At 38.6% G+C, this 13,058-nt stretch overlaps 1 protein-coding gene across 1 annotated transcript in view; it reads right to left on the bottom strand.

The window, feature by feature from the left end:
• The window catches only part of LOC122561187 (G protein-coupled receptor kinase 5-like), a 233,515-nt gene extending 223,659 nt beyond the window's left edge, over positions 1–9,856 (bottom strand). The window contains exon 1 of the mRNA XM_043712718.2: positions 9,580–9,856. Coding sequence (XP_043568653.1) covers positions 9,580–9,631 — 52 coding nt within the window. The 5' untranslated portion in view covers positions 9,632–9,856. The remainder of the gene's footprint in view (positions 1–9,579) is intronic.
• Between the last annotated feature and the right edge of the window lie 3,202 nt (positions 9,857–13,058).

The following is a 13,058-nucleotide window of genomic DNA, read 5'->3' as shown; positions in this document are numbered from 1 at the left end:
AACAATAAATTTATCTACTGCCTTTAACGTAATAAAACACTTTTCAGAAGCACTCTAAAACAACAGCTGACATTAAATCACACACTTTTGGAGCTGATCAAAAGTCGGTCAGTCAAAGAGCTAGGACTCAGTATCTTAATGAAGGACAATAAGGTGACAGGATTGAGGGAGGGAACCCCAAAATGTAGGCCTCAGCATCTGAAATGGACAGCCATCTATTTCGGAGCGGTTATAAACCGGGATGCTCAAGGGGCTAGGGTTGGAGGAGCTCAGGGGCTGTGGGACAAGAGGAAATTACAGAGGAAGAGAGAAGGGAGGCAATGGAAGTATTTGCAGAGGGTAGAGTGTAAGAAACTAACTAGGAATACATTGAAATAATCAAGTCTAGAGGTAACAAGTACATGGATAAGGGGTTGCAGCAGTAGATGAGATACGAACAAGCACGATCACAAAGATTGCAATCAGTGGTGTTAGTGACGGCATAGTTAGAAGGCTAGGTGCTCATTTTGACATAGCTCATGACTGCTTCAAAAATATTCAACTCGAGACAAAATCTACTCTTCACAAATTTAAGCTGAATCTCTTTGATCACCTCACACTTGTCTATCACTCTGCCTCTGATAAGAGACTCTATAACTTTCCCAGAGCTGATTGCACAATGAGAGCAAGTTATCTTGTGTCTCCTCTGCTGACCTCGAAAATAAATCGCACATGGATCTCTATTATTTCTTGTCTATATTAATTATGCTGACTAGTAGTGGGGGATATTAATTTGTTTAAATTAGGAAATCAATACAAGATTTTGAAGGGATCATTTCTAAATGAAGAAAATTTCTAAATATAGAAGTAAAATGAATAGATAATGAACTCCTATGCTAGAAGCAAAGAAAGGGTAATAAATAAGTGATTCAAAATGTAGCAAAAATAAATTCAAGTACAAAAAGTGATTTTTAAAAAATATACTCAGTTCAAATTGTAAAGTTTCCACATGATGCACATTGATAGGTTAAAAATCCCAATACATTTCCACTGTGACAAGTTTTATACATCAACAACAAAGATAAAGGTTCATGCATCTACATGCCAATTAAACCCTATTTGTTGCTTTATAAAAACCTGGCCTCTTAAAATCAAATCCTGTAAACAGAAATCACTCTAAGGCAAAGTTCAATCCCAATACTCAGATTCTTGTGCAACATTCATACCAGCTCAGTGCTCCTATGAACAGGAAAAACTATCAGAAATAACAGGAGTCATCAACACCTTGGTCTAGTATATCAATTCAACTCCAACTTATCCACGGCCATAACTGAATCATATAAATAATATATAATATTTTAAGTAACTCTCATCCTGTAAACCTTTCACATAAAAATGCACTTCTCTATCACAAGTATAATTGTTGCCTGACAAAACATGCCTCAGATTATTTAAATATCATTGGTAATCCACATTAATGATAAATTAAGATACAATTAAAAGGGATTTTAGAACATTCTTTAAGAAACAGCAAAATGAGACAGCATAGTATTACAAAGTCTTAGTACAAGAAACATAAATATACAGGTCAAAGCAACAAGCTCAAAAGCAAATAGCTCCAATGACAACAGGATCAAGAACCTTGGATGTTGTATAAATATTACTTTTGGGAGATTTTCCCTTTACGTCACACAGTGAGCTTAAATGTTTGAATTTGGGCAATAGACTCAATAGAAAGCTACGCATTTCTTTGATGCTCACTTTGTGGTGTTCAGAGGGGAAGGGAAGGCTGCCCAGAAAAAATACAGGCATTTCCCCCAAGTGAGTTTATAACGTCTGAAAGCAAATTACTGTGGCTAATGGCAGCTTTCAGATCAGATTTTGCACAAAGAAAGATATTCAGTTATTTAAAGCCATTATGCCCAATGCAAAAACTGGACCAGCTACTTTTTATAAATACACAATTCTAAGAATGGCTGGCTTAACACTTCTGCCCAGTGTAAAGTTCACTAGACTTGACCTTTCATCCTCTAACCATTCGAATAGCTAAAAGATGACTGAGCAGTAAATTAAACTTCTTTTTAAACTAAAAGATTTACAGCACCTGCAAGTTTGAATACATTGTTTTGACCAAACGCAGCTTAGAAAGGATGTTATATTCAAACTGGGTTAAAACCTATGCTAGTCTCAAATTGCAAAATCAAATTAGTTATTGATGTTCCAATCAGAAGGTGGCCAGTCCACCTTTAGGTCAAGGACTTTCTGCTATCTTGTTAATTTTGTCAATATCCAATACATTAACAAAGTGAAAGTAATACAAAGCAATTTAATCAAAGGGGTGATGGGCAGAAAAAATGGGCCAAAATTAATTTGCACATTCTGCCAGATAAACAATAATTGACAATGGTTTTGCAGACGTCCACAATCCAGAATAAACTATATGCAGGCTTTGGGTGGTGAATTTTAATAAATTAAGCTGTGTTCAAATTCAGTCTTAGAATATTCTGAAGCCAAACTTTAGCAGCTATTAAAACTAAAACAAAAAGCAAATTTTGTGTTAGAGGATTCCAATACACACAAATGCTCAGAAATTAGAACTGAAACCAGTCTTGGTGTGCATAATATAGTTGAAGGCTAAACATCAAATTATTCTAATAAACTGCAGGAACTAGTCGGATGCTTTCTCATTGATACAATGACAGCTATCTGTTCAACATTCCTAATAACAATCAGGAATGTTATTGGTGCAACTCAGAACCAACTGTGTTCAAGGTTGCGGCTCAAGCATCAATATTTCCTACTTTCTGACACCGTTAAGATGATACAAATTTTCTTTTAAACAAATATTCAAAACTTTCCAGCAAAAATATTGCAAAGAAAAGGATGTCTGATGCATCCTTTGGATCCCAAAACATTGGTACAAATATTGATCATTGTTACCAACTTAAATTACTAAAAATGAACATCATGAGAGAGGACTTAAAATTACAAAATTGGAAACAGGGAAGCAAGTCTTCAACATATGAGTCCTCCACATCATTTCACTTGGGAATTATCAGATAACTCCTAAAAGTAATGCAGGACAGTCTCTTTCATCAGGACATGCCACATAGCTCAATGACATGATGGCAGAAGGTTTATTTTTCAATGTTCATTAGCAAGTCTTTAATCACAGTAGGTAAATAAACAACATATGCAAAATAAGTCACAGTAGTCACTCTCAAGTATTTTCCAGAGCTTGTTATCAAATAACACTGGGAGAGATCTTACATTAAAGTCCCTGCTGGCTTTTTTAAGTGGTGAGTGCAGGGCAGGATTACCATTTCAAAGAAATGTTCATGCATGTTAATTTCCCTAAAATTATACCTAAATTGTATATCAGTGAAAATATTATTCTTGAATTCCTACCTGATGTTGATAGAACACCAATTAATGCATTTACATTGTACTTGGCATAACCTCAGGTTGCCCAAAGCATTTTACATACAGGATAATTAAATACCTGTGAAGTAATAACCACTATCGTTATATAGAGAAATGCAGCAGTCAATCACTTGATCCCAAACGACTTGAAATAATAACCACATATTCTACTGTTGGTAGTATTGGTTAAGGGAGACCAAAAGGCATTCCGCAGGATGCCACACGAAAGCTTACCACACAAAATACGAGTTACGTTACAAGGAGTAACATATTAGCATTGTTAAATGATTATTGAGCTAACATGAAGTAGAGAATGATGAGTAAATGGGTCTTTTTTTGGGGTTGGCAATCTGCAACTAGTACAAAGCCACAGGGGTAAATGCTTGGGCCTCAACTATTTATAATCTGCATCAATGACTAGAATGTGTGAACCAAATCTGAAGCAGCCAAATTTGTCAATGAAACCAAAATAGGTAGGAAAGTAAATTGTGAAGCGAATTAGAGAGTCTACAAATGCATATACACAGGTTTAGTGATTATAAAAAGTTCTGGCAGAATGAGTGATTTGCAGAAAATAGGAAAAATACAAAAGCAGCACATTATACTACTCGAAATGGAGAGAGACTGCAGAATTCAATGTACAAAAGGATTTGGGTGACCTGGTACATGTGTCATAAAAGGTTAGTATGCAGATACAGCAAATGATTGAAAAGGAAAATAAAATGTCATGTATTGCAAGGGGAATGGAGTATAACAACAGAGATTTTACTGCAGCTATATTTGGTGAGAAAAGATCTGGAGTACCGTGCATTGGCCTCCACATTTGAACAAATATATAACTGCTTCAGAAGCAATTCTGATAAGGTTCACTTGACTCATTACTGGAATGAAGGGCTTATTTATTCAAAAAGTTTGAACAGGTTGGGGGTAGACCCATTTAGCTTAGAAAAATGAGAGTTGATCTTATTGAAACATTAGATCCCAAGGGAAATGACAAGGTGGATTCTGAGAGAATGCTTCCCCCTGTGGGGATGACCAGAACAAAGGACACAGATTAAGAATACAGTCTTGCTTTTAAGACAGAAGTGAGGAGACATTTCTCCCTTTTCAGATTCATGAATTTCACCCAGAAAATGATGATGGCGAAGGCTAAACATCACACAACACCAGAGTATCGTCCTTCATCAGGTGGTTGTCAACCACCTGATGAAGGAGCAATGCTTCGAAAGCGAGTGCTTCCAAATAAACCTGTTGGACTATAACCTGGTATTGCGTGACTTTTAACTTTGTACACCCCAGTCCAACACCGGCATCTCCAAATCATTATTCAAGGCCGAGTTATTAGATTTTGAGACAAAGTTGATGGGGAGATGGAGATGGTAGATAAGCAACTGGAAATGAGACTACAACCAAATCAGCCTGATTTCATTGAATCGCATGGCAGGCTTAAGAACTGCTGTATTCTTTCTCCTTAGTTCTTTGCTCCCATGAGACTTCAAAATGAACTCATAATCGCTCTTTAAAATATTATAAGATCTTTTCAAACTGAAAGAGAATTTCTGATAGTGCAGTATTGAGGGAGTGCTACTATCAGCCAAGATTACACACTCATTTGACTCTGGACTGAGACATTAACCCACAACCTTGCTACAGCTGACAGCTGCACTGTTGCTGGTGATTAGAAATTTTAACGTCAACGTTTATGTAAGGCTGACATTTAATAAACAAAATTAATTCTAGCCCAATAGTACATAGTATATACAAACACAGTTTGAATTACTGTATTTGAAAATGCAATCATCCAGGCAATTAGTATGTAGTCATCTCCTAGCAGTACCACAATGTTAGAAATCACACAACACCAGGTTATAGTCCAACAGGTTTATTTGGAAGCACTAGCTTTCAGAGTGCTGTTCCTTCATCAGGTGGTTGTGAAGTATAAGATCACAAAACACAGAATTTATAGCAAAAGTTTACAATGTAATGTAACTGAAATTATATATTGAAAAAGACCTGAATTGTTTGTTAAGTCTCTCATCGCTTAGAATGAAAATGTTGGTTTCACTTCTTTCATAAATAAATCACAGAAATTTTTTAAAGTTACATTCTCAAGTGAACTTTAACAATTGGTGTCATGTCAGCCCAGATAACCCATTTACACCTTAAATTTATACCTGAAATTATTTCAAGACCCCTATTAGTATGCAGTCTGCAGTGCTCGTATATTCCTCCTGAAGCAACATTGCAATCAAGAAGCACAGGTAATTCATAAATTATGTATGGAACATGCAAAACCTTTCAGCTTGTACACCTAAATATTCAATGGCCTCCTAAAATATGAGTGCACAGCTATATGTAATGTTGTTTCACAAAAACACATTCTTACAAACTTATAAAACAAAAAAAAGTTTAACTACAAAAGTAACAAAAGACCTAGGTTGTAATGCTTAGCAGGTTTTGTTAAATGGCAGAAATCTATATTTTTCATAGATCTTTTTAGAAGTGCAACTCTTTTTCATGATTGAAGCGATGACAGCACACAATCAACAGACTGAATACATTAATTCCAAAGGAGATTAATGTCAAATGATCATGCATGACGTATAACAGAATGGTTACAAGCACAGGAGGAGGCCATTCCAGCCATGCAGGCTCTCTGCAAGAACAATTTAGCTGGTCTTATTCCCTCAGTAGTTTCAAAGTAACTCTGCATTTTGTCCCATTTCAGGACATTATCCAATTCCCTTTGAAAGTCATGGCTGAATGTGCCTCCTCCATCCATTGAGACAATGCAACCTAGATCATGACCATTTGCTACATTACTTTATTCCCTTCATGTCACCTTAGGTTCTGTTGCCAATCACTTTAAATCTGTGACCTCAAGTTTGTGATCGTTTTGCCAAGAGGAACAGTTTATCCCTAGTTATGCTGTCTGGACCCCTCATAATTTTGAGCACCTCTAATGAATAATCACATAACCTTCCCTGTTCGAAGGAACACAACCCCAGAATTTCCACTTTATCCACATTATTGAATTTCCTCATCCTGGTAATATCTCTAAAAACATTTTACTGAATCCTCAGTGTTCACATTCTTCCTAAAGTGTGGTGCCCTGAATTGGTGAGAATAATCTAGTTAGGACAGAGCCAGTGTTTTACACAGGTTTGTCAGAGCTTTCTTCCTTTTGTTCCCAATTTATATACAGTCGGAGTATTAAATGATAATCACAGGAATAATGATTGATTTTAGTCTTTCTGTAATGAATTATCATTTGGCAGATAATGACATAACAGTCACAAAGGAAACACAGAAAATAAGAGCAGTAGTTGGCCATTGAGCCTGCTCTACCATTTAATATGGCCATGGTTGATTATCTAACTCAGTACCCTGTTCCTTGCTTTCCCCCCTTTGATCCCTTTAACCCCAAGAACTATATCTAACTCCTCCTTGCAAACATTCAATGTTCTGGCTTGAAGTGCTTTCTGTGGCAGAGAGTCCCACAGGCTCACTACTTTTTGGATATTTCTTCTCATTTCAGTCCTAAATGCTCTACTCCATATCCCGAGGCTGTGATCCCTAGTTCCAGACTCTCGGTCATTGGGTAAATCCTTCCTGTGTTTACCCTGTTAGCATTTTATCAGTTTCTAGGTGATTCTTTCCCCTCCCTCCCCATTCTTCGAACTCCAATGAAGATAATCCTGACCAAAACTGCAACTTGATTTTCTGTTTCTGTGTAGGCTCATATCTCAGCAACATTCCATGAATGATATGAACAAGGAAAGACTCTATTTTAAAAAGAAGAAAATATGTCCACATCAAAAGCTCCACATCAGAACATATTTGAATTAAAAGGGGGTTTGTTTAAACAAAATCCCATTACACGAAGTTGGTGTCGTGGTGGGTATGTTGCAATCCATGATCAGAAACAAACAAAAAAGAGCCAGAAACAAGGCCACAGCCTACCTTCAATAGACAGAGACTACTCTATACTAGTCCCTGAAAGATATTTCATATTGCACCCAAGAACTGGCCTTAAAGTGCTGGGAAGGTCAAGTCAGGCCACAAGCATTGAATAGTTTCCACGTCCCTCTGGTGATTCTAAATATTATGCCCAATGCCAGTTTTTTTTTAGAAAATAGAAATGCAGTTTTCTTTTACATGGGGGGTTTCCATGGTGGCAACCAGTGGTACATCAAGATTCACACATGGAATAGGACAGTGCGCAATACCATGCAAACAGCCCGATGATGAAATGTCATTCAGCGGACACAAATAGACCCAAAAGTAGTCTCGTGCTGCCATATTTAATCAATGTTGTTAAATGTTTTATGTTTTCTTACCCAATATTTAAACATATATATTTTCTGGATAAAGAGATACGTTGGTACAAGTAGACCATTGCCCTGAAGTGTTAATGCTCACTGCATCGAAAAAAAAACCTCTGCAGATTACACCAAGGCCAGGAAGATTTCAAACTGAATATCAATCTGTCTACTGCCCACTTATCATATGATCGCCTGCAAGTTCCTCTAATTTGCATACTTACCATCCCCAAAAGCAATGCAAATTTCATGCTTTCACCTTTAGCATTGCAAAAACAGAAACGTGCGTAAAACACTCAGCTCTCCAGCGGAGTTTCCGGAGACCTGTGCCCTCTAACGTCAGATACAGAAACTGTAATGTGCTAAAATGTTATGTGATTATAAACGTAACAGACGGGCTTTTCTTGTTCAGCGATTCAGCCTCTGCTCATGCCAATCTTTCCCGGTCAATTCTGCTTACACAAAGCATTGCGTATTTCCAAATGGCCAAAACATACTCACGGAGGGGAAAGAAAATCTCTCAGCCGAAACAAAGCACAATATTAGCATGAAATTCAATGCACCTTCAGCGATGCTAAAATGCTGTGCTTTCATATTTGCCCCTCAGGAACAAATGATATTGTAAGGGAAATAACAGAACCTCAGTTAACAGTCTATCGTGGTTGCATCAATGTAACCCTCTTGACAAAAAAAACACAAACATGCTTATGTATCTTCACATTACAACCAGATATAGTGACTGCTATATCGAAGTGGATTTTCCTGAGGAATTGCCAAGTCGATTCAATACTGTGTTTTAAATCTTTTTTTGAAGGACATGGATATGAAATACAAAGCCCTCGCTTTTAAAAAAAACAAGAACCCAGAGTAGTTCAGATAGTCCTGACATGACGGCCACTGAAGAGGCGAACGTGATGTACAGATAGTTTAATGCAACGAAAAGCTCTTCTCGGTCCCAGATGTATTGCAGCTTGTTATAGGGGTGGCTTTGCATTTATCAAAACAGAAACGCAAATATGGAAAATTCTTAGAAATCAGTCGCAACCTATCTCCCCACCCATGCAAACCAACCTTTTAATAAGATGGTTAACGCGGAGCTTACAGCGACTGAGATATGTCAAGTGTGAAGCGAGGCTGTACCCTCTCGCAAACAAAATATACAGTCATTTAGCGCCCTTTAGGCTGCCCAGTAAATCGATAATCTGCACGTCTGAAATGCAATCTGGGTCTGCTGGACAGTCTATACACACAAACACATATTAAACACCAACGCAAAGAGATACGTTATTTCAAACAGATCTAGTATCACTGGTTGGGTGTAATGTGTCAGGGTCTTTTCCTTTGCACGAAATCACTGTGTCACTGCACAGTCCCGAAAAAAGAGATTCTCAGGCTGAGAAATCAGTACGTGATGTCAATGCACAACATCTCAATTTAAATAACAGCACACCTCCAGCCTCTTCGCCATCTAACACCCCCCCCCCCCCCCCCAAACACCCACCGCCACAAAAGAGAGAAAAAAAATTAAGGTCAAAATGGAGTGAGGGGTGAAAACGTACAGCATGGATGTGTCTTTTCACTAAAACCTGCCATTGCTGTAAATGCCAGCCCCTTTCTGTTGTTCGCACTCAATCCATTAACTGCGAGCTCCCGCAGTAAAACATTTACATCTCACCAGGAAATCCCTCAACAAGTCATGAAAAAAAGTGCTTCTTCTCCCCCTTTCCTCTCTTGATTGAGAAAATAAATTGATTTTACATTTCCCCCTGCTTTCCAACCTTCCCTCTCCAGCAAATGTAAGAGAGAGAGAGAGAGAGAGAGCCCCAGTACATTTCTATCTATATGTATGCATTACCTTCTCTGGCTTTTAACAAGACCGTGTTGGCGACTATATTCTCCAGCTCCATTGACTTGGGGAGAAATGCGGCTCAGGAACTGAACTCCTCTTCCCCCGCTGCTGCTGCTGCTGCTGTCAAACCCTGCTGCCTTTGCTTTCTCAAGCTGCTGGCTGAGCCGGGCTGCCTGCCTCTTCTCCCGCTTCCCTTTCGCCTTGCCCTCCCCCGCTGTGTCGGAGACAGCCAGGGCACCGGGACATCACACACACAGAGACTACCAGCGACTAGCCGCCGATCTTCCCCCCCATGCTCTGGGCTCCTCCAGGGGGCGGGGGAGGGAGGGAGGGAGGAGGGAAACGGAGGCTGCCACGAACCCTCCCGGCCTGCAGGGGGCTCCCACACCGCTCGCCACACCCCAAATCAAGCCACTGCGCAGCCGCAGCCTCCGCCGGCGTTCTGGGAGTTGTAGTCCCATTGCCTGGGCCACTTCAGCCCTCATCAATGCATTGCAGTGACTAGGGTGCCAAGTCTACTGACCAATTTATCAGCCACTTTTACTCCCAAAAGGTGGCTGGTTTGCAACTATCTGGATGTAGGAGAAAGTGAGGACTGTAGATGCTGGAGAGTCAGTTCATAAAGGTTCTGAAGAAGGATTATGCCCAAAATGCCAAATAGACAATCTCTTGCTCCTCAGAAACTACCTGACCTGCTGTGCTTGTTCCAGCGCCATACTTTATCAACTGTCTGGATGTCAAATTCCACAATTGTTTCCCGTTCTAATACCTTTTTCAGAAGTCACACAACACAAGGTTATAGTCCAACAAATTTATTTGAAATCACAAGCTTTTGGAGCACTGCTCGTTTGTAAGGTAAAATGGACTATAATCTGGTGTCGTGTGACTTCTGACTTTGTCACCCCAGTCCAACACCAGCACCTCCACATCGTGGCTACCATCAACACCATAATCTGCCAGATCAAAGTGGCAAGGATTACCAAGAAGACTGTGCATATCGACCACTTCACCTGCTAAAGGAGCAGTGCTCTAAAAGCTTGTGATTTCAAATAACTGTGTTGGCTTATAACCTAGTGTCATGTGACTTCTGACTTTGTCCACCCCAGTCCAATACTGGCATCTCCACATCACTAATGCCGTTTTGATATTCTCCAAGACAAAGCTGGTTGAGTGCACTCAAAATGATTGTGCTTAGCCACAGAGGGGAATAAAACAGGAATAAAATGTAACACTGGGAAATCAATCTGCTGCCCATACTAGAGCACTGTTCTGAGGTTTACAAAACCATTCAGAATTGTTTATGTCATTTGCAAAGTTTTTCCTTTTCCTGTTTTTTCCTTCTGAGTTTAAGGATGCACAAACTCTAAAGAGCAAAATGATGCAATAAAGAAGATCATCCAAAAGCAATTTAGGGAGCAGAGAAAGTTGAATCTCATGTCACTTAAACTTAATACACACAGTTTGAATTATAAGAAGAAAAAATTCAAACATTTATATCGAATGGAAACTTTTCAACCTCAAAAATGAATTATCATTTTTCATTTAGAAGAGAACCAACAGGCCAGTCAGTTTTCAGCTGTTTATATTCAGTTTGGAGAATGGTAGCTGAAATTCTGCACATTCACACTTATTCACGTATATTTGCCTCTTCGGTTGAAAGTGTGACACAGTCAAATTTGAGTCTGCCTGCGCATGGCAACATGCTGAATTCATTTGGTTTTGGATGAGATTTTTCAGCAGTCTGGGGTTTCCAAACCTTTCCCTCATATGTTCAGTCTTTTTCTTAGAGATTTCTCCATGAAATTTCTACTCTGAATGGATGGATTTCATGTGCTTCCTCATCCTTGTCTTTACTCTCGGTTATTTAGTGTACAATCTTGCCATTTAATGGATTTGGCTGCCCCAACAGTAATATTCTGGGGACCAGTACTGTTAGGATGTTTCTTGTATACTTTCGAGGACCAATGCTAACTTTCCTACTCTTTTGCTTTCTAATGTACCTATAGAAGGTCTTGGCTATCCATTTTCGCATTTGTAGCTAACTTTCTTTCTTACTTTAATTTCCTCTTCCCGGTTTATCTTTTAGACATTCTCTGCTGTTCTTTTTATTCTGACCAAACAGCTGACCTGCCTCTCACCTTTGTGCAAGTTTATGTTTTTTCCTTATGTGTGATGCTTTTCCTAACTTCTTTATTTAACAAAAGATGGTGGGATCCTCCCTTTAGAACTTGTCTTCATAATAAGAATACACTTGTTCTTAATATTATGGAATTTCCCCTTAAATGTCTATCACCATGTCTTTATTACATAACCCTTAACCCATTATTCCAGTTCACTTCAGTCAGCATAGCTTTCATGCCCAAGTAGTCAAACTTATTTAAGTTTAAAATACTTGTCTTAGACCCAATATTCTCCCTGAGAAACTGATTGAAAAATAAAATCATATTGCTATTGATACTACTTAGTGATGCCTTTACTCTGAGATTATGAATGCCACAATACCAATTTTAATATAACTTGCTCTCTGGTCAGTTCTAAAACACGTTACCTGACAAATTATCTCAAAAACTTGCTTTAAAAGCTTGGTTAGTAGTAGTACTCCCAAGTTACACTTAATGATTAACTTTGAAGTCTTCAAACAGCAGTACATTCTGTTCACTTGCCAAGCTCAGTATTTCTTTTAATCGATCTTCAATATGAGGGGAACTTATAATTTGATCTCTCAAATTGGGGGAGGGGGTTATCAGCAAATGGTCTCTCTTGTTCATGTTTGGCCTCATGTCATGAGGCTTCATTGGATCCAGAGTCAATGTTAAGGACTTTCCCAGGGAAGTTCCCAGCAAACTGTATACCACCATGCTGCCAACTTTGGTGGGTCCATCCCCTTTAATGAGGAATGCACATGATGGTTAGTAACATATTATTCATTGAATTTGCCTATGCTAGGCTATTGCTTGACTTGTTCCCCAATTTTGGTGTAAGTCAATGTTAGTAAGGGAGACTTGTTAAGAATCAGACCTGCTATTGTTGTGTCTGTTGCCTTTGATCAACGACAGGAGGTAGACATGATTTTATTCCATTTTGACAGCACTTTGGTACAACTAAGCTGCAATAGATTGCACTCAAGATTCAACTTTAGTGTTGAAGGTCTGGAGTCAGACGTAAGCCAGACCAGGTAAGAATGACAGATTTCCTTCCCTAAAGGATATTAGTAAACCAGATAGATTTTTCTAACAATCAACAGGAACTAGCGTTTAATTCTAGATCTTTTCATTGAATTTAAATACAACTGAGGGTTTTGAACCTGGGCCTTCAGATTACTAATTCACTGACATTCATCATTGTTTGCTTTTCCTCAATTGTCTTTCTTAACATGTAAAATAACTTGAGTGTTATAACTTGTGGATTAGAGTTACTGTACTATTCATTAGTTTTCTACTTCCAGTAATAGTCAATACTGGATCTTTAACACTCACCAGATACCA

The sequence above is a fragment of the Chiloscyllium plagiosum genome, unplaced genomic scaffold (genome assembly GCF_037043375.1).
Source record: "Chiloscyllium plagiosum isolate Xiang-an unplaced genomic scaffold, Cpla_swu_hap1 HiC_scaffold_22, whole genome shotgun sequence".
Taxonomy (NCBI): domain Eukaryota; kingdom Metazoa; phylum Chordata; class Chondrichthyes; order Orectolobiformes; family Hemiscylliidae; genus Chiloscyllium; species Chiloscyllium plagiosum.
This window is presented reverse-complemented; position numbering and strand designations above follow the sequence as displayed.